This window comes from Podarcis erhardii (assembly GCF_964252035.2).
Source record: "Podarcis erhardii genome assembly, chromosome: 4".
Taxonomy (NCBI): Eukaryota; Metazoa; Chordata; class Lepidosauria; order Squamata; family Lacertidae; genus Podarcis; species Podarcis erhardii.
The window spans coordinates 31,004,519-31,030,765 of NC_138508.1; the positions used below are offsets into that span (position 1 = coordinate 31,004,519).

At 41.5% G+C, this 26,247-nt stretch overlaps 1 protein-coding gene across 3 annotated transcripts; it reads right to left on the reverse strand.

Moving 5' to 3' along the window:
- Nucleotides 1–1,583: 1,583 nt before the first annotated feature.
- UPK1B (uroplakin 1B) lies at nt 1,584–24,405 on the reverse strand. 3 transcript variants are annotated; one of them, XM_081860913.1, is made up of 8 exons: nt 24,138–24,405; nt 13,377–13,464; nt 12,338–12,538; nt 10,794–10,868; nt 8,859–8,981; nt 6,352–6,531; nt 5,399–5,482; nt 1,584–2,783 (listed from the first exon to the last, which is right to left on the reverse strand). In XM_081860913.1, exons 2-8 carry the CDS (start codon nt 13,443–13,445, stop codon nt 2,733–2,735), a joined length of 783 nt encoding a protein of 260 aa, XP_081717039.1. In that variant the 5' UTR covers nt 13,446–13,464; nt 24,138–24,405; the 3' UTR covers nt 1,584–2,732. The 3 variants fall into 3 exon arrangements, with proteins under 3 accessions (XP_081717039.1, XP_081717038.1, XP_081717037.1); XM_081860912.1 differs by lacking the exon at nt 24,138–24,405 and adding an exon at nt 23,226–23,283; XM_081860911.1 differs by lacking the exon at nt 24,138–24,405 and adding an exon at nt 17,725–17,766.
- Nucleotides 24,406–26,247: the final 1,842 nt, after the last annotated feature.

Here is a 26,247-nt window from a genome sequence, read left to right on the forward strand (position 1 = left end):
TGTTTTTGGACTAAAACTCCCATCATCTCTAGCTAGCAGGACCAGTGGTCAGGGATGATGGGGACTGTAGTCCAAAAACAACTGGAGACTCAAGTTTTGGAAACCCTGGTTTAAAGGCACATGATGCCACAATTTTGCTAAAGCTAAGCAGATCTAGAGCTGCAGATCACCAAATAAAGGCTAGCTGATGCCAAGCTGGTGTTCATAAAGGACACTGTAGTAGTCTGCTTCAAAACTATTGCTGTCTGCATACTGGAAGTCACATTGACTGATTCAGACCTGGCTTCTGTCTCAAAACAAGCACCACAGGTATGGCAGATTTGCCTTCCAGGAGGAACTTCATGTATCCCGCATGAGCATGTTGATCTCCTTGTTGATTCTCCCTTTCCTTTTTCTGCAACAGTTCCTCTGACCTTTACCCACCCTGTGTTGGAATCTCCAACAGCCACAGTCAGCAGAGGAGTAGAAGCAGCTTACACGACAATAAAGACTGAAATGTGATAACTCCAGGGGCCAGAAAACCAGAACCAGCAGTGCAAACTCCAGGTAAGCCTGTCTGGCAGCATTCTGCCACCAGCCCATTCTTCGGCCATAGAATGGACTGTGCTTTGGTATGCGATCAAAGGGAAGTACGGTTCTGTGATAAACAGCAGCTCTCTTTGGGAAAAGTACACATAGCTTGACTGTTAAAAAGCAGCACTACTAAGCCTAGTGATTCCTCTGGCAGGAAGTAACCATTTGTCCCTGCCTCACATTAAGACGATTGGCAATCTAATCCTAAATATTTGCACTCCTTGCCTACTTGCAATGCTGAAGAAAAACACTCCAAACTGATTCCAGCTAGAAAGTCCAGATGTTACTGGGGCACACATTAGAATGTGACGCCATACAGGTTGGATTGGGCACTGATCCATTCTTGTTCTATTATGCCAACATGCCATTAGATCATGAACTTCGTTAAGAACTAAGCTGGCAGAGAAGTGACATGACCATTGAGGACTTATAACAAAATCCAGTTATGCAGAATGACAACCACATACTTGGCTGCTTAGTCAAATACCACACCACCTTGTTTAAGCTGCTGGAAAAATGCAGTATAGCTGTTTTTACTCAGCAATGAAGAGAAACAGCTTGTGTTGTTGATTAGGCAATCAGATATTGTGAAGGTGGGATACTGAGAAGCAAACATCCGTGTGCACACAGTGATGGGAAGTTTGTTTGTATATGTATGTTATTAGAAAGGGCACATTTCATTATTTTCCAGCAGTAGACAGAGGGTCTAAAGCAACCTCATCTTAGATAAGTCCCCAGTAATAATAGCTGTTTAGGTTTTCACGTAGTAGATCAGGGCTGCCTTACAGACTTGCTATTTCATTTGTAAGTTACCAATTTAGCTGTTAAATCTGCAGTTCATTTTTCTGGTGTGGGCAGTGTTGAGTGCTGAAATAACATTAAAATTATATTCAAAGTCAGGTCCTGTTGCTTGAGAATCCCACTGTGGAAGGATGCTATCATTTTCATCACAAGAATGTGAAGACGCAAATGTTTTGTTGGGATTAACTAGCCAGTTTTGTCCTTGAAGGTTTCCCTCCAGCATAAACTTTTATTTGTTCTCATTTTTCAGCTTCTGAACACAAAACCAATATATTTGGATCACATGTGAAAGAAAGCTCCATTTGTCCTAAACATTTCTGTCTTTCTTATCTTTTAACTCCACTTTATTATTAAAGATTTGAAGAATAAAATATACATGAAACAGGGCAGGTGGTATGTTCTTGGAGCTTACATGTGAATGGGGGGGAGAGAGGAAGTTTTCATCTTAGAACATTCTGTACAAGGAACAAAATATCACAAAAAAGGAGCAAAACTTGATGTATGTAGAACAAAGGATCAGAATGGACCAGTTCAAAAATATTCCTTGTAAAACCAGTTTTGCCCTCATGTCACGTTAGTAAGCTTAGCCTTCTAGTGAACTCCATGAACAACATATTTAATTCAAGAGGAGAAGAAAATGTTAAATTCTTCCACTGTCAGGTTCTGCTGCTTTAAAAATAAAGCTCTCTAAAGCAAAAGTGACAACAAATATTACATGGGCTGGTTGAGGTAAGAACCATGGGAAAAGGTGTGAATATCAGTGATCAGTTGAAATAGGCAGCTATGAAAACAGCGTCACACATGTAGTTTACTGATCACCACAGCAAAGCAGGCTCACCCAATTCAATCTTTATAGCGAAAGGGTGATATCCGACTAGCTCGACTAGTTCATGGATAAAGTTGTTTGCTGTATACATGTAAGGAGATCAATGGTCCATTAAAATAGTTCAAAACATTACAAAAGAAAGAAGATCTGACACACAAAGCAGAGGAAATTATAATACTTGATGGAGCATTACATCTTGAAACCTACTTGTTCCAGACAAATGGCTTCAGATCAGTTGATGCATTTGGAGCCATTTCTTCCTCTTTTGCTCTTTCTGGGAGTAGCATACCCATCCAATGATGTTTTAATGTACCCAAAGTTTTGGAATACAGAGCAAATTAAAAGGCAACTACCCGTTTTTCATGTTGCAGGTATTAGACCTGTTGTGTTTGAAATGGGGGTGGGGAGCATTGTGGTGAAGAGGAGAGATCATCAGAACTTCCACAGAGAGAAATATATTACATAGACATCACATTTTAAAGAAAAGAAAGTGTCAACTCCAAGGAGGACAGGTTGGTAGGATACTGCTTCTTTAATACTCGATTCTGCTCCAGTAGAACATGGTACAAAGAAGGACCCAAGTCTGCAAGGGAAAAAGAAAACAACAACTCAGGAAGGACCACACCTTATGCCATTGCAACAGCTTACTTACGCAGCTTGCCCAGATTTCCCACCCCAAAACTCTACCAGCCAGAGGGACAGCCTGAAGTCAGTCTGCACAAACAACATAATTATGTGGAATGGAAGTAACTCTGGACTGCATCAACTACATTTGACTCCGAGGCCCAGTTTCTGTGGGATGTTTGACCACAATGGAGAAATACAGATGAAAACCAATGCACTGGAATTAAAAAGAAGGAGACCTATATGCTGAAAAGCAGCAGCAACAAGAGGTTTTCATAGGAGGCCCACCAAGACTCCTGGGCTATTTATTTTTTACAATTCTGTTCATCTTCTGATAATGTTAACATTTTAGCACTGTTTCCATCCAAAGCAGAAAAACTATCTGTCCCTTGTTACAGCATAGCTACAATCTATTTTCAGAACATTCAAGACATTTCCCACTGGATAAGACAAAAAGGAGGGAACAAAAGTTTGGAAGTGGAGTGGAAATCAGGTTGAGGTGCTTTCCCACTGACCCATTCCTTTTGTGCCAGAAGGGTACTTCTTTCTTGATGCCTTCTACCACACAGACACCCTGGCCCAATTCCTGCTAGATTCCTATCCTACAATATCTGAGAGAGAGAGAGAGAGAGAGCAAGAGCGAGACTGACTATTCCAGTTGCCTGAAGCTATTAATTAATTTGCGGGTCCATATTCCTGCTCAGCCCTGATCTCTCCACCCCCATTCCCACATTGGTCATTTCACGATTTTATTTATGTGCTTATCATTTAGGATGGGGTGGGGAACCTGTGGTCCTTGCACCAAACGTGGCCCACCAAGGGGTTCATCAGACCACACCCATCTGACCACTTATGTGATGTCAGGTGACTGACAAGTGGGCACCCATGATCTGATAGGATCTAATAAAGATCTGACCAAAAAAGGTTCTTCATCCCTGATTTAGTTGATTTGTATACCCCATGGGTGGTACAAATATTTGCTAAACTATAGTTTAATCTTATGAGAACTATCTTAACCACCCAAAGGGCTCACAAATTCCCATTTCCCCCTTTGTTATGGCTGCATTGATGAATCCTAAAGCTTCCACTTCTATTGTAGATCAACCAAGTCTTGCCATGTCATCTGAATACAACAAACGGGGGTTAAACTATGGTTTGCTTAAAAAAACAAACCCCCAACTTCAAACCATTATTGTTAACAAAACATAGTTGAGCTGAACTACAGTTTAGGGTTTGAGTGAACAGCTACTCAAAATTGGTAGCAGAAACTTCCAGTCTCTTCCTTTCAGCTGTGCTGGATGCAAAGAGAAGAAGGGGGAGCACACAACCCAAAGTTTGCAGTGGCTCCTCCATGTTTTTGTTTTACGTGCAGACCAATCTGTGCTGTCCACATGCCTGTGATTAGGCAATAACCTGCCTCCCGGGTTTATTCATAGTCATTTTACTGTCTCCCTAGAGGTCATTTCACATTTACACTTCTGCTGGTTACACCAGTTTAGGCACTATGTAAACATAGGTTGGTATTGCAAGTGTCCTGCAAGGATAGTCCAAACAAACTGGGTACTCGAAACAAGTTTTCCCGGATGCAAAAGGCTTATTTGACCTTAGCTGGCTCAAAAAGCTTAGTACTGATCAACCCATAGGCATGGTTCCAAAATAGGAAGAAATTTTTAAGAGTTCTTCCAGCAACGTTTTTCAGGTAATCAAGCCATATTATTTATCTATAATTTGTTGATAACCAAGTGACATTGGCTATACAGCACTAGTGTACAGAATAATATGAAGGAAGAGACAGGTCTCTGCATCAAGTAGCTTACAATCAAGTTCTAAAATGGCAGGAGGGTGGAAGGGCAGCAAGAGTAACAAGGGATGAACTAGTTTCAAAGGGGAATGAGTAATAAGGAGTTAACATGCCTCCTCTTAGCTGTTGTGTCTGTGCAGGGACCTACTGTGCTTTGTGGTGTGTGTTTGTGGTGTGTGTTTGTGTCATTCAAGGTAAAAATCCTGCCAACTGATTTCTACCAATAGAGAAAACTAGGAGCTATAATTCTAGAACCACTGTGTATCATCATCTTCATAAACTGCTACACTGAACATATTACAAAAGTAATCAGGTTCTGACACCATCAGAAGTCAGTATTAGTTCAAATATGTCATTCATGGCAGTTAAAGCTTTCTTAGGAAAATGAAGTGAATGCATGACTGAAAACTTGGAAGCAAAGGCAAAAGCTCAATTAGCAAAAAAACCCAACAACTTAATTTTTGTCATTTCGATAAAGAAAACTGTGGATTTAAATAAGTCCAAATGTCCAGGAACTTTATTCTTAGAAGCCAGTGGGTGGGGGAGAGGAAGATGATGGTGATGGAGATTTGTGTATCCTTCACCCCAAGGTCCCAGGGCAGGTTAAAACAATTAAGACACCACGTTTTTAAAATTGAAAACTCAGGCATAGCACCTGAATATGTACCATTCTGAACTTAGAGAGTCCCCAACAGATACAGAACCAGTTTCATGCTTTTGCTAAATAAGAGGTATCTTACCCAACATGCAAGACATTACAATTAGATACTCACAGTCCAGCACAGAATGGCAAAACCAAACCAGGCAACACCCCAAGCATGTCTGTCCATTGGGCCAGAGATGATTGGATAGCAGCCCTAAGTAATAAGAACAAACCAACAAGAGAATCAGTTTCAGGCAACCAAGGCATCATTCCACACATCACAGGCTTTAGCTTAGAGTTGGTGAGCTTGTCTAGAAACTCTACAGCCTCAGGTTAGCTCACTGTTTCCAGTATTAAGCCTTGGAATGAGGACTGCAGCAGTTAACCTGAAGTCCAAACATGCTTTCAGGGCCCACTTTGTAAAACATGAAAACAAACTTATTAGCACTCACACATAGCTTTGCTGCTATGTCTCCCAGCTTCTGTACACACTGCACATGAGAGTGCATCAGCCACAAATAACAACAACAACAATAATAATAATAATTTATTACTTATACCCCACCCATCTGGCTGGGTTTCCCCCTGGACACAGAATTGACCTGCATCTCCATGGACAGCTGTGAGTCCAAAATGACTCCCAGGCTGCGCACCTGCTCCTTCAGGAGCACAGTTGCCCCATTGAGGACCAGGGAGTCCCCCACACACGCCTGCCCCCTGTCCCACCAAAAAACATAGCTCTGTCTTGTCAGAATTCAACCTCAATCCATTAGCTGCCATCCATCCTCCAACTGCCTCCAGGCAGTCACATAGAACCTTCACCGCCTGGTTCCAATTTAAAAGAGAGGTAGAGCTGGGTATCATCTGCATCCTATTCCCCTTCCCCTGTGCTTTCTATTACCCCACCCCAAATAGAGAGCAGGAAGAAATAATCTTCTTTTTTATTTTATTTTTTGCAGCTGCAGGGCTTCAGCCTTTTATAACACTTTTGGTTTTCAGCACTTCACCAACATTCTGGGAAGTAAATAATTGAGATAAGCATTTCAATCACCCCAAAAAGTAAGACAAAGAAGGTATTCTTACGTCTTTATGGTAATAGCCATCCATCCCCAGTTTGCAGGCATCCACGTTGATTGACTTTCCTAGAAGATCCATTACGCAGCACTGGCGTGGCCAAGGAAAATCTGCATCTTGGTTCCTTTTTCTGAATACAGAGCTATATGTTTGCCAGTCTGATGGGCCAACCACACCGCAGCACTTATTCTGGGTTTAAGAAGGAGAGAGAAAGTTGCTCATTAGGGTTAAGGCAATTAAGCACCTCGTGCGACATTCAAAAACTAGAGAGAACTTTGCTGACAAGGAAAGGAATGTAAAATAATGTAGGATAGGCTGATATTCAGTTAGGGACCCCATGCTCTACAAATAGTGAAACTACTAGAATATTACTGGAATCTTCAGCTGTGGTCTCCTGCCCTCCCAAAGTGAGGCCTGCCTGGCTCCAACACAGACATACCTCTGAGCAGCAGCTTAAGACTTTCTCCTTCCCTTTGGGTATTTCATGGAATTTCATCCAGCTGATACAAAACTTTATGTTAGTGCTGCACTAGACTGCTGAAAAGTCCCAGAACATTCCCCTTACCCAGGTGGAAGCTGGTGTTTTATGTTTCATATATTACGTTGTTGAAATTTTGCTTCCAACCTCCACCATGGTTGTTGTTTTTAATGATTTTAAAATGTGATTGTAACTGAGCAATCCAACCCCCCATGGCAGTGGGTAGGATGGTGGGTGGAGCTGATGTGGACCGAGATGTCCCTCTGATCAGCTTTCCCAGCTATGCTGGCTACCAAGAGTGTGAGCAAGACTTCTGCTGGTGGAATGCCTTGAAATGGGGCGTTTCAGAGGCAGGAACTGGGAAGGACTGAGCCACACTGAGATCCTGAGTTGGCTTCAGTGCCATTGCACAAAAACTTTTGACCATATGGCTGCACCAGCTCTAAATTGATGTAGTAAGCCTTAACCTTCTTACCTGGCAACCGTGCTACCTTCATAAAGCCCCAGCATGAAGGTGGGGGTGGCTTGCAGCCTTTGTCACCTAAAGACTGTCCTATGTTATATGATTTATTAATATATTATTATTATATTATATTATTATATTATATTATATTATATTATATTATATTATATTATATTATATTATATTATATTATATTATATATTTATATTTATATAAATTATAAGAACATAGTGTGAGTACCACATCAATGGGCTATGTTTATTACAGCTTGCTCTGACTAGTAAATCCTGTAAATTCACCTGTAGATATCAAATATTTTTGATATTTCTAGGCCACCTTTCCAGGGCACAGATGCCATCCTAAGATGGCTTACCTAAAACATAACGGAATCACATAGTTGCAAACAAAAGGAGCCTAACCATACATTGCATTCAAAAGCCTTCAGGTCTTGGATGAATCCTTTTCATAATTCTATTTGGCTGAGTGGGATTCGCATGGAAGGCATGCTTAAAATAAAACTGGCCTATATTATTCCCAACTATTCAATCTGAATCAGGATAATTAAACCTGGATCAAGATAATTTCATTCATGTGTGGAAAGATGGTGCATCGTTCCAGGAGAAGTAGAGAGAGCAGTAAAATATCTCAAGGAGTTTTAAACAGAGGTGTCTACTCTAAGCCATTTATAGGCCAGTTCAAATCCAATACATGTATTATTATTATTATTATTATTATTATTATTATTATTATTATTATTTAATTATTGACTTTATATACCACCCTATACCTGGAGGGTATACTTGCAATAACATCCACTTGAGTTCAGCTGGGTTAATCATCCCAGGATTACAGTTTTAGCCAAGTGTAGCTACTACTGTGCTAAACAAAGTTATTTTTGTTTTATACCACATGTTCATTGGCCCAGATTCATTTAAGTTTTTGGGCTAGCACAAGCCAGCTTAATGTTTCCTGCTGGCACAATGGGACTTTGCTTCCCACAACTGCTTGGGAGGGTCAAGAGAACCCCAATAGCAGCATGCAAGGGAAGGAGAGGGGAAATTGTTCTGTCTGGTAAGCAGAAATTACTGTGATGGTGGAAGAATCACCTTAGCACGACTCTGAGTTCCACCCATTATTTTTATATCTGAAGAAAATATGAATGTGTATCAGTACAGCTGGGCTGACATACGGAAGTTGGATAATATGAGTTTAAGAAGTGTTGAAAGGTGGTGCTTCTAATACTGGGCAGTAGCAAGATGTGGAAAGTCATTGTTAATACACTGACCACTCTCCAAAACATAACCCTTCGCCTTCCCCAAAGGAAGTGTGCACAGCAACATAAAAGAATAAGCAAATACACTTAAGAATCCAACAGAAGCCTTAGAAGGGATTTAGCAGCATTTCATTATTAATATTCATACAAAACATAGGAACCATCCAGCAAAAACTTGTTTGCTCACAGGACAGAGGAAAGATGTACCTACAGAAGCATCAGACTAGAGAGTCTGACAACATTTAGAACTGTATTCTTAAGGCTGGAGCGAAGATTTACAAAAATGCACCCCTCATCATTACCTGCAACATGAGCCGATCCCATGTCCTGGTGATACCTTCACTCTTCCATTTGTCGTCATTGTTGATGGGGTCTGGATTCTGGTATTTTTCCAGCATTTGCTTCAAGAAGAGATTGGGGGTGAGCTGCATGATAATGAGAGAGGGGTGTATGAATGTCAGCCAGATTTCTTTTGGGAGAAAGTAAGACTCTCAATAGGACAGAAGCCTCCATCCCAGTAGTAACCAACGGAGGCTACATTCCTGGTGGAACACCCTCCCATCAGATGTCAAAGGAATAAACAACTATCTGGCATTTAGAAGACATCTGAAGGCAGCCCTGTTTGGGGAAGTTTTTTAATGACTGATGTTTTAGTGTATTTTTAATATCCTGTTGGAAGCTGCCTATCATCATCATCATCATCATCATCCAGACATGGTATTTATTGTGTTTGTTTTACTAAGTACAATGGTACCACTTCTTGTCCCAATTTCTAACATTTCTTTCACACTGCAGAACCTGTGTACCACACCATGTCACATTAAATCTTATTCACACCAGTAGGTTACTACAGCGTGAAAGGAACATTAGAAATTGGGATTGCCACCTCCTTTCAGCAGCTGTTGAGGGGAGGGAATGATCCTGTAAGGCCTTGGCTGAATCCAGTCAACAGCTCTTTGCAAAACTCCCCTGATTTTCCAGGTTTCCAGGCTTGCAATATTTTTTTTAAAGAGGAAGGAGGAGGAGGAGGAGGAGGAGGAGGAGGAGAAGGAGGAGAAGCAGAAGGAGAAGCAGCAGCAAACAACAGGGGAATGAGAACAAAACTTGCACTATCTTCCACTTGATTTCCAGAATGGCTTTTACGTGGAAAGCTCAAATATAATGCGGGAATTAGTAGGGAAATGGAATAAACTTCTGTGTAAATGCAGAGATACCCTTGACCAGACTTTGACAGAGGATTACATCATGAGGAAAGTTCAAGGAAATAAATAATGAACAGTTTGCCATTCATTGCTGCCTAAACATTTGTTAGGAAATGGCCAAAATACTAATATTAAATATCTCCAAATTACTTGATAATCTAATAATGTATATAATCTAATAAAACCTAATAATACTTTTGAGGCCACAGGTGTGGGCAGGAAGCTCTCTTTTCCATTAAAAATACTTGCAAGTCTCCCACATATTGATTGACTGATAATATTTCTATGCTGCTTTTCACTCAAATGAATCCCAAAGTGGCTTACAAACAATAAATAATATGATAGAACATAATAAAATATCATAAACATAGAATAAATCATAGAGAAAAAAATAACAAATCGTCAGTCATATACCTTCTTAGCCATCATGTTCATTCTGCTTAGAGCCTCATTCTTGTAGAGCCATATGCAACCCAGGCCCAAGCCGTTTTAATTTTATTAATTTATTGCTAAACCAACCAAGATTTTGGGTCAGTGTACAAAAAGACAGAAATAAATAAAATCCATCCATACCAAATACTTTTGTACATAACGCCTTCTTACAAACTGTAAATGGAGAGGAAACACAACCATTAAAACAAGCACCCCCAAACTTGGCCCTCCAGATGTTTTGGGACTACAATTCATCCTTGACCACTGGTCCTGTTAGCTAGGGATGATGGGAGTTGTAGTCCCAAAGCATCTAGAGGGCTGGGTTTGGGGATGCCTGATTTAAAATGTCTGGGCAGATCAAAACGCCTTGTCCTCATGCCAAAAAGATTGTAATGCTGGTGCCAGTTCAACCTCTTTGCGCAAGTCCTTCCAAAGTTGGGTCCCCACTACAGAAAACTGCCTCCCCTTCCAACATTCATGATGTACTTTTGCTAAGGAAAGCACCATCAGAAGGGCCTCCGCCAAATATTTTATCCTTTTCATCTCAAGGATGAAATTGGGAAGATCTGAGAGAATGAGGAACCAATAGCGCAGAGTACTTACAAAGTCTCGGTGCACAGCTGCTGTGATGCTGGAGGCAACTTCAAAGGCAAAGACTATCATCAGCAGGATGATATACTGAAAAAAAGCCCAAAACACAACACCATGTCAACAAAGGATGCTACGTACATTTAGCGGTCAGGTTTAGATCCTTGAGATGAAAAGGAACACGTGATTATTGGAGTAGGTTGCTAAGCTTCTACTTTTTCCTTCGGAAAAGGTAGATTAAGAACAGCCTGCCAGACCAGGCCAAAGACCCATATAGTCCAGCATCCTTTTATAACAACAGCCAACCAAATGACTACAGGAACCCCCAAAGCAGAACTGGAGCAAAAGAACACCACCCATATCCCAGCACAATCCCCCCTGGCATTCAGTGGCATACAGCCTCCAAGAGCGGAGGTGCACATTATTTATTTAGTTAAACAATTTATATACTGCTTAGCTACAACTGCTTCCAAGCAGTGTACAGAAAATACACTAGAGGAAAGGTAAAAATTAAAATACCTGCTAGAATAATTTTTTTAAAAAATATATGCCTTCAACAGGTGTTGGGAGGCACCCTGTTTGAGCTCAGCTGGAAGTAAGTTTCATAAAATTGGGCACCCCAATTCTGAGCACATGATTCCTGGTGCAAATGAGCCATGCCTCCAAGTCATAGGAGACCACCTACAGTGACTCCCACAAAGACCTCAGTGATCCTATAGCAGAAAGTTGTAGATCTTGATTCTATACTGCAAAGTAATTTCCACCTCATGCCCACTCTATCTTCAATAGGAAGATCTGTTTTGGGTATTAAAACAACAACAACAACAACAACAACAACAACAACAACACCACAGTTCCTCCTAAACAAGGATGAATTCGTGGATTATAATAGCTACATCATCCCTTTAAAAAGAGATGTTTCCTTACACAAGGGGCCTTCAACTTGGGGTCCCCAGATATTGTCTGATGACAACTTCCATCATCATAAGTCAATTTAGCCATGGGCATGGATGACAGGTGTTGCAGGTAGACAGTATCTGGGGGCCAAGGCTGTAGAAAACTGCTTTACACTACACTAAGATTTCAGTCATAGTGAACTGGAAGCTTTTTCCTCTCAGACTAGAAACTCATGGATACAATTCCTACGGTGACATCCTTTTTTCTATTCTTTTTTGCAGTTGTGCTTTGTGGAATGATAATGCAAAGTATCTACTCAGAATAATATGTCCCTCACTTTTTCTGCCATATCTTTCACAATGATTGACAGCAAACTATGCACACATATCTATAATTGAATAAGTTTCTACTTCTTCTGTGCTAGAACTGCAACAGAACGGAAGACAAAACATTAAGTTTCATTTGTGCACAATGTCCCTGACACTCATGATTATTCCATTTTCTGAGACTCTGCACACATAGTAATAACTAAGTTGCCAAGGAAATACTCTCTCCAACACCCTTTTTACCGTTTAGGAAATTCCTTTGTGTGCAGAAAGTCAGAAATATACTGACCAACCTCTTAGAGAATGCTGAATACTCTTGGTGACTATCCAACTTACCACCAATAGCATTGTCCTATTTGACTTCACGACACCAACAATACCAAGGACTGCCATACAAAAGAAAGAGAAGCCAGTGAAGATCCCAATCCAGGCAGCACCGTAGATGTCGTCATTGTCGGTAGCTTCCAGCAAAGGATAAAGTGTTGGCTGATCTGACACGAAGAATATACACTCTGCCATGAGTGCAAGGCCACAACACTGAGAAGACACAACCAAACAGACATGTGACTATCAACCCAAGGGTGTTTGCTTGACCTGAGGATAAAAACTTGAGCCCATATTGAACACACAATTCAAAACTTTGGCTCACTCACCTACTACTAAGGGCACCCTACATCGTCCAATTCTCGTACAAATTTGTGATTGCAAGAATCACACATTGCTATCTACACTTCTGCCACATGACCTGTCACAGCTAATTCTCCATCTTCAGATTTATTTGCAAAGAAGCTAGGCAATAGTTAACACGGCAATAGTTTTCTTGCATTGTCCATTGCTTGTGTTTGAGTTAAATGCTGCTTGATGCCTCTTGTGCCAGCAACGCCCCCCCCGACATATACCAGATTTTGCTGACCTCTATCCTACACAAACACCTTGCTATTCTTTTCCTTTTACTTCTTTGAAGAATAAAATGAGAGAGGTGCCTTCAAGGTTTTTTCAACAACCCTTCTTGCCTTGCCAACAAAAATATATTTATGCATTAAATATATATCTAAAAACAAGGTTGCTTTTTTAAAAAAACACACACAACACACAAAATTGCATTTACAATCCTCAGAGGAGGGAATACAGTGGTACTTCAAATGTGACAAGACTATTGGGGATCAAAAATGTGGATCTATACTTTCATCTGTCTTTGCAGCCGTAATCGTGATACGTTCTACTACACAAATGCATATGTATTGATGGGATAATTTCAAGAGATATACATATCACTGGAAAAGTGCTTCCCTCTAGAAGTACATTTAATTAATCTATGAGGGACTGCATCCATGAAGTAGCCAACCCCCATACTATACATTTCAGGTCCACTTACCCCCATGACGACATTCCCCATGATGAGCAAGCCTTGGAAACATCGTGCACCAGTATCACCTTTTGCCATTTTCAGTTTGCTGTGCAACCTAGAAGCAAATTACAGATTTATCAGCACTGTAGGTTCTCCCAAAAGCTTTCTGCCTGCCCTCCCACCTCTGCCCTTGAAAGCAAGAACAAGCACGCACAAACTACTATGATATATTGAGAAAGAAGCCTCGGAAATTACATCAGAACAAACTATCCACATAACTTTTTATTTGGTGTACCTGTAAGCAGGTTTGTACATTCTTTCAATACCTACCCATGGAAAATGGAAAGTTTCATCACAGATATATATGATATATGCATACATTTGTGGAATTTAAAAGGTAACTCAGAGATCATTTGAGAACTGATAAAAAAGTAGAAGACAGAGCAAACAGAGGCCATATCTTTTATTGGACCAAAGGCTGTTCAAAGTTATCTAGAAGGGCAAGCAGAGGAAACGGAACACACATGAATCTGATCGCAGTGTAAACCAGGGATGGGAAACGAGAGGGCTTCCAGATTATTAAAAACCATTGGACATGCTGGTTGGGACTGATGGGAATTGGAGCCCAAGAACACCTGGAGAGCCATAGCTTCCCCATCCCTGGTATAAACCATACCTAGGAAAAGAAAGTTTCATGAATCCCACAGGTGTCCTCAATTATCCAAATGGCCAGGCACAGAAGGAAGAGAATAGACAAAATGCATCTGGCTATACCTGATGCTGCAGTCACCAAGGTGTCCTTTGAGGAGAACTGTTCAGTGGGGTCAGGGGCCGATCAACGAGGAAACTAATGAAGTTTAAGCTTCTGGTCCTAATCCCAGATGGCCCCCAGAAGCGACTTTAGTCCACATTGCTTAAAAATGTTGGGTCTAGTACAACCAATTTGAGCTGCACAACTCAATTTGATTGTTTTTGTGTGTGTGTATTCCCAAAGTTTGAGAGTAAGCAGCACAGATGTTGTAAATGTGTAGTGATCTATAAATGCAGGTTCAGACTGATTATATTTCTTGCAATACCACATTTGGAAGATTACACACACACAAATACACAGGATACACAAATACACAAAATGTTGCAGTGTGGAATGGCCTTGTTCAGTGTTCTAGTCAGTGGGCCATGCCCTCCATTGGGACACTCCATTCCATTGACCTTTCCATCGGGTTTGCCATCTCCTCCACCCTGGTCGGCATTCTGTAGCCACCAAACAAGCCCATGTGTGTGGCTTTAGGCTTGTTTCCTAAATATCTTTTTTGTACTTCTTCAAAACTTGGAGTTTCCCCAAGCCTGCCGGTACCCCACAACTGCCCTGAGACCCCCGGGTATAGGGAGGTATATAAAGTCAATAAATAAATAATAAATAATAAATGGTGGAATTTTGACTAAATAAGCATTGGTACTCATACCCAAACATCAGAAACAAGAGGACCGATGCAGCCCTGCTTGAATTTACAGTCACCTTCTAAAAAATAAAAATAAAATACAATGCTTGTACATCCTCCCACTTCTGTGAAGTCTAAAGCTGCATCATGCGTGAAGTGTTTTCATAAACTTGTCACACCCGTTTCCAGTCTAGGAGGCGCCTTCTACCTTGGGCTATGGGTTCTGCTGCATAGCTGAAAATGTCATTGCCCATTTCACGCAGATTGCCTGCAGCGAGTCTGACCCAACCTTCCCAGGGAGAAAGTCACACCCATGTGAGACACTAAAACTATGCCTCAGCATCCGTGACAAAAGAGGCACGGGAAGATAATGTGAAGAGCCAGTTGTAGCTGGAACATGAGAGACCAGGAGAGTCACATTCCAGTTGCATTTTTGAAAGTTCTGAGATCTCGACTGGACACCCCAGGAATTCTTAACGGAATTCAAATACCCTCAACACAAAACTCTGAGATGCTACAGACAGGGGCAAGACAAGCTCCTCCTTCATGTTCCGGACAGCTGGATCCCACAGTCCTTCATGTATAGGGTTTGAACATCTGCAGTGGCGAACCTGGCACACTCGTGTCAATTCCCTTTCAGATCAGGGTTATAAGTCATGTTGTGAGCCTGCAGGATACAGCAGTCTGCCTGCCTTAGAAGTTCACGCTTCCACGCATGGAGGGTTTGTGAGGTTGGTCACAGTGATGCAGCAAGCACAACACACCCTTGTACAATGGGAAATGCATGGGTTTAAACATCTGAATAGGGCTTACATCCTTCAGCCATGGGCAGGAATGATGTGTCATCATGCTAGTCACCTTTTTCATGGACGGAACCTCTGCACCTTTAATAACTGAACCACAGGCTGAAATCAATAGCTGAAGCCATTCCAGTACACACAATTATGGGGGGCCTGTCAAATTTCTGCTGATCCTGTTGGATATAGATCCTCTTTTCCATTAAATCAAACCAACAGCCCTAATGCCACTTCTGACAACTCCCACTGTGGTCTCAATCACCCGGTCTACTAAAATGGCAGGGATACTGTGAATGAAGTATGTTGCAGGGCATATCTAAGAGGCTCAGTGGTCCATTGGCCAGCTGGAGACCCAAGTTTGGGAAACCCTGCAGTAGGGTTAATGCCAACGGAGACACTGAATAACAAGATGGGGAGTGCAAGAAAAGTGGTATTGGTGTAAGAGCATCCAAGCCAGTCTTTGACAAGGTGTAGAAGACATTTGGGGAAGGCTGTTTCATCGCTACCAATTCAGTTCTCACTTTTAATGAAGAAGAGTAGGCATGCCCTAAAAAGGTTGCTGCACAGGTAGGGAAAGGAAAATCTGTCCATTTCCATTTCTCTTGGTTTCTCAAGTTTCCAGTCTTGAGTTCAGTTCTCCACATTTCCACATCACTTTGTAACCTTTTTATTTAAAAAAAAAGGTTATCATGAAAGTTCACCAGCATTTTAATACAATTTCCCCCCCAACTGTCACATTTTTACATAACTGTGTCTAATGCACATCTTTGCACTAATATGATGTTTTGTGTACAATTTTCACTATTGCAAACTTATTTATGCATGTATTACTCGACTATATGCATTTCTATACACAATATTTGGCTATAAAACTCCATTGCACAATTTGCAGATGTGCAGATTTTGAAAGAAGGCTCTGTTTGGGTTCACAGATTGTTTTGGAAAGTTTGGATTTGGTAGATTTGCCTTTAAATGAGAAGTGAATTGCATTTGTCCCCATTTCTCTACCTATAGGTAGAGTATCACCTTACACCTACCCCCTGCCCCCAAACAGAGAAAATTCATCACATGAAAAGAGGGTAGAAGAGGACTGAGATTTGCACAATTTTTTCACATGCTATTTTACAGGTGTGAATTTAGAAATAATTGCTATGATTTGAATATTCCGATTATATTCAGAGTTTTCTGACCACATTAACTATTTTCTGGCCACAAGGCAGTCAGAAGCTTTGGTTCCATTTAGGATGAAGAGCAGTTTGATGTATTGTCCAAGCCCAGATAAACTGGTTAATCTTAACCATGATTAGTGAAAACAAGCCAACTTCAAACCACAGTTCAGAAGCCAGCTTGTTTTCACAAACCATAGTTTAGATTAACCATAGTTCAAAGTTATTTCAACACAGCAATGGTTTAAAGTTAAAAGTTAATTCAACATCGTGGTGAATCTAAAGCAGAAGTGGAAGTTCCCAGTATCCTCACTATGATACTAGAGGAAGAGAGTGTAGGGAAGAGAGACAAACCTGAGGCTCTTTCTTGAAATGCTAAACCATGCTTTGCCATTATGTATGAATGCTTTCATTACATTGTGACTAACATAGGTTTCACTCCAAATCCACAAATGTATAGACAGACAAAAGGCCTACGGAATAACACAGTTACTGCCAAGTAGTAGTAATACATGGGATTGTAATCTTTAATTTTAAAATGTTTAACTTCCTACTCTTCCCTAAGCAAGTGAAATCTGCACTGCCTCCACTGCCCTTAAAATTATTGAGATCAGATAATAGTTTCCTTCGTACCACAGAGGCCGGAATGCCCCTGCTTAGACCAGTTCCTTAGCCAGTTGAACAGGCTTCTTTATCTTTCTCTCAGAACTAATATCATGTTAGTTTATGCATTTATTGTCCTCAAAAACACACACACACAGGAAGCTTGCTTTCAGAACCAGAGTTCTGATTTGCTCTCAGCTATTTGCCCGGGTCTAGTGCAGATAATGAAATGAAGCCATGCTCGTATTAAGGAAGCAGCTGGTATGAAATAAAAAGTAGAATGTAAAAGTACAACAGGATGCCATGATGAAGAAAAGGGTAGCCAAAGCCCAGGTGTCACCTACACAGCACCCATGGGCACCAAATGTACCTGTCATATGAAAGGTCACATCCCCTTGAAAATCCACAAAGCACGAAAGACAGCTCTCTCTCTCTGCTCAGTAGCTCTTTGGATTGATCAGTCTCTCTTACATGCCTCCATGGCAACCATTTTGTGACTGGCGCCAACAGAAATTACTCAAAATCGCAAAGGAGTCCACTGGCCCAGGAAGGTTGACATCCCCTGCCACAGTCCAGATGTTTTGGATTACAATTCACATCATCATGGGTCACAGTCAGAGATCATGAGAGAGGTAAGTCTGTCTGAAAGATTTAGAGGGCATCAGGTCTGGGAAGACTGACCTATTTCATTTTTGTATATTCTAAGAGGGACAGTTAGGTTTATTGGGCGTGTAGGTGTGTATAATGGGTGGAGACAGAGAATTCTATGGCATGATCTTGATGCACGTTAAACCACATCTAGGGAAAAGCAGCATTAGGCGGCTTCCATACTGACAACTGCCCTGAATTGTTATGAGCAAGGTGGGAAATCGAAAACTTTTATGCTTGCCTGTGGACTTGTGGACTGCACAGTCTAAAATTCCTATGAAAACAAGTGGACCAGGTGGCAGCCTGGAGAATGGAGAAGTTTTTGATCCAGCAGTTTATAATTTTTTAAAAATAAATGGTGTCTGGTATGTGCGCCACTTGTGGAAGTTCACAGACCTATACTTGTTCATATTGGACTAGCAGGTGAGAGATGCATTGCCAGCCAAATAAAAGGCAAGTCCTCATTACTCATGCCTCTCCCTTTCTCAGGTCACCCTGTGTCATTCTCCATTAACAATTTAGAGACTGTAAGCTCCTATAGGAAGGGCTTTGTCTTTTGAGTGTCATGTCAGTCTAATTGCCATGTACAGCGATAGCACTAAAGGACAGTTCCAGGTTTATATTAGATCAGAAGAATGAATAGCTGCCATGGTATGTGTGGTCCAGACATCACTCCTTCAAGAGAGATTATTATACGGTATCTACAGGAGTCCAAGATATTCCATCTGTCTCTGGAGACAATGGAGGAGTGAGCCTTTGGGAGTAAAATAAAATTGCTTGAAGGTTACAGTGCAGCTGTAGAGACTAATATGGAAGAGACACGTTTTGTTGCATCTGGGGAAATTCTATGTGTTTTACACAAAGAGTTCATTCAAAAGAAATGTAGGTTTTTATTTTTATTTTTAAAGGCTTTTTTTCTACAGCCTTTCAGGTCCTGGAAATGCTTTTATATGCTCTTGTGCAAGTTTACTCAGAAGGAAGTCAATTACATTTAGTGGTGCTTTATTCCCAGTATGTATGTATTGCTGCCTTAAAGATAATATTCAGCTATTGGTGTTCCTATACAGGTGTTTCATAGTCAGGGGCTGAATTTCACCTTTATCGATACTTTTCACTCTGTCTCAGATAGTCTGCCAAAGCTTTTGCCACAGGATTGTTGGTTCAAGAACAGCGCTTACTGAAGTTCTCCGTTTCACCTCACTGTTAACCAATTTTTAGGGCAGGACATTGGCACACCAGATAATACAATATGCCTACTGAGAGGAATTGAAGCATAAAAGAAAAGAAATAGAAAATTTCTCAAGATTGGCAAAGTGCTCTCCTACCCTGTGCACCCGCCCAAGACATGACGCATCCATGCCGTAACATGTCCTCAAGCCATTTCATGAGGACCACACCTCTGTTTCTTCAGTGAACCCTATTCAATTTTCTAATGATTTTTCATCTGATGGTAGAGAATGCTTTGCCCCAAGGCTCCATGACAAATCTATATCTAGGGAAAGGGGAGACACTTCACTTTTAACTATGGCATCATTGATCAGTTTCATAGTCATATTTAGCATTTCCAAGTCGATTTGAATTTGTCATTGTGGACCTTTTATTACAAAAGCAGTGGGGATGTGGTAGTGAGAAAGTCAATCATTCAGATTATATATGCATCTTAATGCCCAAATAGGCTTCAAAGTATGGCTTCGTCAATTGTATCAATGGTGTAGGTATTCACTAAGACCTTATACACCAGCAGGGCTTCCCACTGCCAGCCAAAACTCGCTGGAACTCAGTTCCGGCACCTCTCAGGTGGGCGCCATTGCCATTCTAGGAGAACAAGGGTTCTTCAGTCTAAGAGTTCATGGTAAATTCCAGTACCTCTTTTTCTAGAAAAGTAGCACCAGCAATGGTTTTATTTATAAAAAGTATTTATATATTGCTACATTGTGAAACACCAGGGCAGTGTGCATCATTAAAACATTGTTGTTGTTGTTGTTGTTGTTGTTTAGTCATTTAGTCGTGTCCGACTCTTCATGACCCCATGGACCAGAGCACGCCAGGCACTCCTGTCTTCCACTGCCTCCCGCAGTTTGGTCAAACTCATGCTACACTGTCCAACCGTCTTGACCTCTGTCGTCCCCTTCTCCTTGTGCCCTCAATATTTCCCAACATCAGGGTCTTTTCCAGGGAGTCTTCTTTTCTCAAAGTATTGGAGCCTCAGCTTCACGATCTGTCCTTCCATTGAGCACTCAGGGCTGATTTCCTTAAGAATGGATGCGTTTGATCTTCTTGCAGTCCATGCGACTTTCAAGAGTCTTCTCCAGCACCATAATTCAAAAGCATCAATTCTTCAGCGATCAGCCTTCTTTATGGTCCAGCTCTCACTTCCAAACATCACTACATACCATACTGTTAAAAGTAGTATCAAAACTATCAACAAAGTGACTGGCCCAACAGTATTGTAATGTTTTAAACAGCTGCAAAAAGGTTTTCAATAAATACTAAAAGTGAGTATGGCTGCTGATTGCCTGCTGAAAGTGTGTTCCACAACATGCCTATCTTTTGGTCAAAGCCAGTCAGGTCTCTGTGGCATGGGGAACAACTAACAGCCCTCCTCCAGATGATCTCAGTGACTAAATTGGGAACTAAGGGCTCAAGTGGTCCTTAATGTATCCTGGACTCAAGTTGTTCATGACTTTGTATATCATCACAAGAGCCTTGAACTTGGCCCACTAGCCAACCTGACCCAGGACATTTTGCCGCTTCAGACAAAACACAAAATGCAACCCCACTATGAGTTTCACCTCTGCTGTTCTCTCATCCCCCATGCTGATGGTGCTGGTGGAATAAAGGTAAGTCAAGAAAGAGTGGGTGTGGCAAGCGGGCACAGACACACAGTGGTAGTATATTCTTCAGAGGCTGGAACTGGCACCTGAGCAACTGCCTCACCTCGCCTCATGGGCAGGCAGGTTCTGCCTGGTAGCATAGGGGCAACCAGTGCAGACGTTTTAGCAGAGGTGTTGCCTGTGGTCAGCTACCTGGCCATATCAGCGGTCTAGCCTGTAGAGTTGCATTCAGCACCAACTGGAGCTTCCATATTGAACCCAAGGGCAGCAGCACATACTGTACATTGCTGTAATCCAGTCCTGAGGTTACCAGTGCATAGGCTAAAGTGGTCAAATGGTCGTGATCCAGAAATGGCTGTAGCTGGTATGCCCAATGAAGCTGGTGAAAGGCATTCCTAGCCACATAGGTCTCTTGCACTTCCAATGACAAATACATATCCAAGAGTATCCCCAAGCTTTATTCCTACCCCTTTAGAGGGAACACAACCACATCCAGAACAGGCAACTGGCCTGTCTTCCAGACACAGAAACCACCTACCCACAGAGCCTCCACTTTCCTAGGATTCAGATGCAGTTTATTGTCCTTCATCCAGTTAATCACAGCTTGCACAGCTTCAACTGATTTAGAGGTTACAGAGAAACAGAGCTGGCTGCCATCAGCACGCTGAGATCCCCATGCTCCAAAACTTCCAATGATTTCATAAATAAATTAAATATTTACTGGAGACAAAGTGGTGTCCCATGGAGCACCACAGGACAAGTGCCACAGGATGAGGAGCACTCCCCCAGTGTCACTATCTGGACTCAACTGCACAGGTATGTGTGTAATACTGTGCCTCTGATAACCCATTTCACACAGCCCACCTAGGAGGAAACGGTGGTCAAAGACCTCTGAGAGATCAACACAACTCCCCTTCTCCCTCTTTTGCTAAAGGTCATACATCAAGGCAACCAAGGCTGATTCAGTCCTGAAACCAGGCCGAAATCCAGACTGAAGTGGGTCCAGAAATCAGAGTTATCCAGGAACACAGGCAGTTGCTGCGCCACTGCTTTCTTCCCAAAAGAAGTATGACCAGGTGTGGGTGATTTTGAACATTTTGGGTTGTCTTGCTTTCTCATCTTTTCCACAGTTAAGCTCAGTTCTTCACGTTTCCACAGCAGTTGGTAATTTTAAAAAGTCATCATGAATATTCACCAGCATTTCCATACGAACTTCTCCTAATATACATATTTGCATGCAAGTTTGTCTACTATATACATTTTTTTACAGAGCAATATCGCACAGTAGAATGCATTTTCATATACTATCTTCACCAGCGTAGGTATATGCAATTTTTGTGCATGCTTATTGGCTGAAGAACTGTGTGCAGAATTCAGAGAGCTGCAAATTTGGAAGGATAGCTGTGTTTCTGTTCTCACTCCCCACCCCCACCCCCAAAAGTGCAAATTAGGTAGGCTGGTGTTTAAATGAGAATAGAATCAAGTCTCTCCCTCAACCCTACTGGAGACTGGCTGGTAGTCATTGCACAATGTTGGATCCTGGTTGCACTTTTTAAAGAGTAGGTACAGGCACTCCACTGCCTCCTTGAGGGTGGCTGGCACCAAAAATGCAAAAATGCATTCACAGCACCTTGGAGCAACCTTGCCACCCTCCTCTGACCAGTTTCAATCAGCTAGGATGGTTGGGGTTTCAGAGGGCACTTGGTCGAATGCATTCCTGTGGTTATCTTGTCCTCATCAACTAGAAATGATGCCCAAACACTGTGCCTGATAGTTTGGCAGTTCTGTTTTGGGGAAGTGATTATACTACTTCTCCATTGTGCTATAATTACGTATTATCTCATTTTTTATACACACCCAACACAGCAACACACACAAATACACTCCAAACAAGATTTTGAGGTGCTTCCAAGACCATCAACACTTCCTTGAAAAGGGTGGGGTTTTCGTGATTTTAAGAGAGCATATCTGAATATTTGCAACATAATTGCAAGAGTTAACAACACTCCCTTAAACACAATCCTTTCAAATAGGTGGAATCGTGGGGTGGCATTCAGCTAAGTTTTGCACAGAGTAGACACACTGAAATGAAAGAACATGACTAAGTGAGATCCATTAATTCCAGTTGTTCTACTCTTTGTAAAACACCCCCATGCTTTCGAACATCTTTTTTAAAAAAAACAACAACATAAAATTACAGCTATCCATCCACACAATTTCTTTATATAAATAAGAACAGGCTTGCCAGACAAGCAGATTATATGGCAGAAATAACAGTGCTCAAACACATTTTAAAAAATAGGAATGAACCATCTGGGGTGGGATGTATGATCAGAACAAAGCTGTGTCATAGCACAGTTTGCTAAGGTGCAATCTGACACACACTTACTTGGAGCAAGCCCCATAATATTCAGGGGGGCTTCCAAAAAAAGATAATGAGTATCTGAAAAATTTACACTCTGGGTTTCCCCTTATGATTCATCAACACATCACAAGCAAAACAAGCAATCACAAGCAAAACAAGAGTCTCATCTTGAGACAACACAGATTCACCATACAGGTCAGAAGATTTCAATGAACCTAATTAAATAGCTCAAAGCTTCTCAATGCACTGAAGACACCTTCCTGAAAACTGTTTTGTTGGCTGCCCCCTTCAAAATACTACAAGGGAAAAACTGAAACAATCCTTATAAGAACTTTATGAAGAGTTCACTAGGCAGAAAGCCAGTCTCTCTCTCTCTCTCTCTCTCTCTCTCTCTCTCTCTGTGTGTGTGTGTGTGTGTGTGTACTAATTTTTCATTAACTGAACTGAACCGGGAGAAACTCATCCTTTTTTATCTTGTGCTTGTTCACAGAAAATGAAGGGAAATGCAATTCCTTCACCTGTACTGCTTTCCGGGCTCTTAACAGTGCAATCCTAACCAACTCTACTCAGAAGTAAGTCCTATCAAATTCAGCAGTGTTTTCTCCCAGGTAAGTGGTGTTATGATTGCAGCCTAACTTGGTATCAGCATTAAGCAGCGATACACAGAATGATATCATCATTATAGGAAACAGATGAAAAGTTCCAAACTCCCACCCTGTGCAAAAACTGCTCAAATCCCATGAAATTCAAACTAACCATGCAGAGAATTGCAACTTAGCATTTATCAGAAAACAGCAGCAAAGAGATGATGAATTGTTTTAATATAATAAGCAACAGGTCTGAACATCTATTGACTTAATAAATATTTTTTAAAATAAAGGACCTTAGCATTCAAAGACATAAAAGGAATGCGATTCATAGACACAGAAAACTCACCTTGCACCCTCCTTACTCCACTGCTGGATCCCCAAACACACCTACAGTACTGAGGAAAATCCCCCCTCAATCAGTCTTTAAAAGAGCCCAAGGCAACGAAGTAAAATCGCCTATGATTGGTGGGGGCACATATCACATGAGATTGTCCTTGATCTGGCTAGACCTGTTCTTCGATTGCAAGAGGACCCAAGATCCTCCGATTGTACTGGAATGTTGCACACAAACCCATTCACCAAAGCTGGTGGTGTTTCTGTTATTGCATTCTGTCAAGCGTGACCAGGTGACTCATCCATGTGCAATCTTTAAAGTGGATAGGCAAATAAAAATAATGTACAAAGACGTGCAAAGGGATGTTAACATTGTTACTAAGTGTACATGAAGAAAAAAGTGCACATTGTCGTGGAAGAGATAAGAAAACAGAATTTTAAAAATGTGTTTTGCCTAGAGGCAAGATGATTTTAAAAAATTGTGTTTAAGATTTCGTCTCCCTACCTCCTTCAAAATGTTCATGTATCTCAGCTGAAGTTCTCTCTCTCTCTCTCTCTCTCTCTCTCTCTCTCTCTCTCTCCAGCTGAAATCAGTTCTATGTGTCCTGACACAATTCAGAGATGTTTAGGCTTTGTATAAACAAAGTCCTTGGATTTGTAGTTGCAGTGTGAGCAATAAGGTCCAATTGGGGAGAGGTGAGACTGTTGAGGTTCCAAAAGAACTGGTCATAATGAAATAAAATCCTGTATTAAAACTCAGAATCATAGAATTGTAAAGTTGGAAAGTACCCCGAGGGTCATCTACCGTAGTTCAACCCCCTACAATGCAGGAATCTCAACTAGATTGTACATGACAGGTGGCCATCCAACCTCTGCCTAAAAACCTTCCAAGGAAGGAGAGTCCACAACCTCTCATTGGAGTTAACTTGTTAATAATCATTCAAATGGATGCCTGAAAATGGCTATGTGGTCTACCCCCCTTCCACCCCCCCACTCCCCGGGCAGGCTCCTGTGCCATGAGAATGGCAGTCAGTCAGAAATTCAGCAGAGGTGGTTGAAGGAAGCAGGGAATAAATGCAGAAGATAAAGAACTGTGTTTAAAGTCACTTCCAGCATAATGTTTTCTTAGAAGCCCCAATGTCTCTAGCAGGGCTTGCTGCATAGTCATTATGTTTAGGATTGAAGCCTTCCCTGTATTAATGAGCAATTACCTGGATACCTTTTTCTCCTGCTTCCATCATTAAAAGGACTATACTTTATAGTGGAGAGAACCTTTCAATTACTATTTTACTACAGGGTCAAGAGGAAGAATTACCACTAAGTTATGGTGAAGAGATATTCTTCTACTGCAGAATCCTGAGAAGGGAGCAGGGATTTCCAATCACCACCAATCAATCTCTACTTCCCTTTCCGCCGTTAATCCCTCAGCGCAAGGAGATAAGAATATATGTTCCAACATCATTTCTTCTAATAGCAAACTCAGGCTGTGAGTGCTGACAGGACTAGAACCAAAAAGGGACACCTGGGCAGCAAGACCGGCGTATCAGCAAGCTTTTGGGGAAACCTCATGTTTACAGCAGTAGGACAAAAAGGGCAACAACAACCATAAAAAAATGCCAAATGCAGACTAATAAGGACTGCTCAGTAGCTATGGAATGTGGTACAGCTGGAAAAGCAAAGCAAAACCTGGTGTGGATTGTCCCACTTGGAAAATTTGGTGGGCAATCTGAAGGGAGCATTCCTTGAGGAAGAACACAGCAGCAAATAACAACAACAACGACAACAATTTATTTTTTATACCCCACCCATCTTCCTCAACCACTCTGGGTAGCAACCCAACAGAAAATTAAAAACACGATAAAACATCAAACATTAAAAACTTCCTAAACAGGGTTGCCTTCAGGTGTCTTTTAAAGATAAGATAGCTACTTATTTCCTTCACATCTGAAGGGAGGGCATTCCACAGGGCGGGCGCCACTACAGAGAAGGCCCTCTGCCTGGTTCCCTGTAACCTCACTTCTCGCAGTGAGAGATCTGCCAGAAGGCCCTCGGCGCTGGACCTCAGTGTCCGCGCTGAATGATGGAGGTGGAAACTCCCTATCTTCAAGAGAACTTAAGGGCTT

What these genes read in the sequence shown, in the direction of transcription:
- UPK1B (XM_081860913.1), bottom strand. Translation starts at nt 13,445, where the DNA reads ATGGCAAAAGGTGATACTGGTGCACGATGTTTCCAAGGCTTGCTCATC. An exon ending in GGGATCGGCTCATGTTGCAG is followed by an intron (nt 6,532 to 8,858) that starts GTAATGATGAGG and finishes TCTTAAACCCAG; the next exon opens with AATAAGTGCTGCGGTGTGGT. An exon ending in ATGGCTATTACCATAAAGAC is followed by an intron (nt 5,483 to 6,351) that starts GTAAGAATACCT and finishes CTTATTACTTAG; the next exon opens with GGCTGCTATCCAATCATCTC.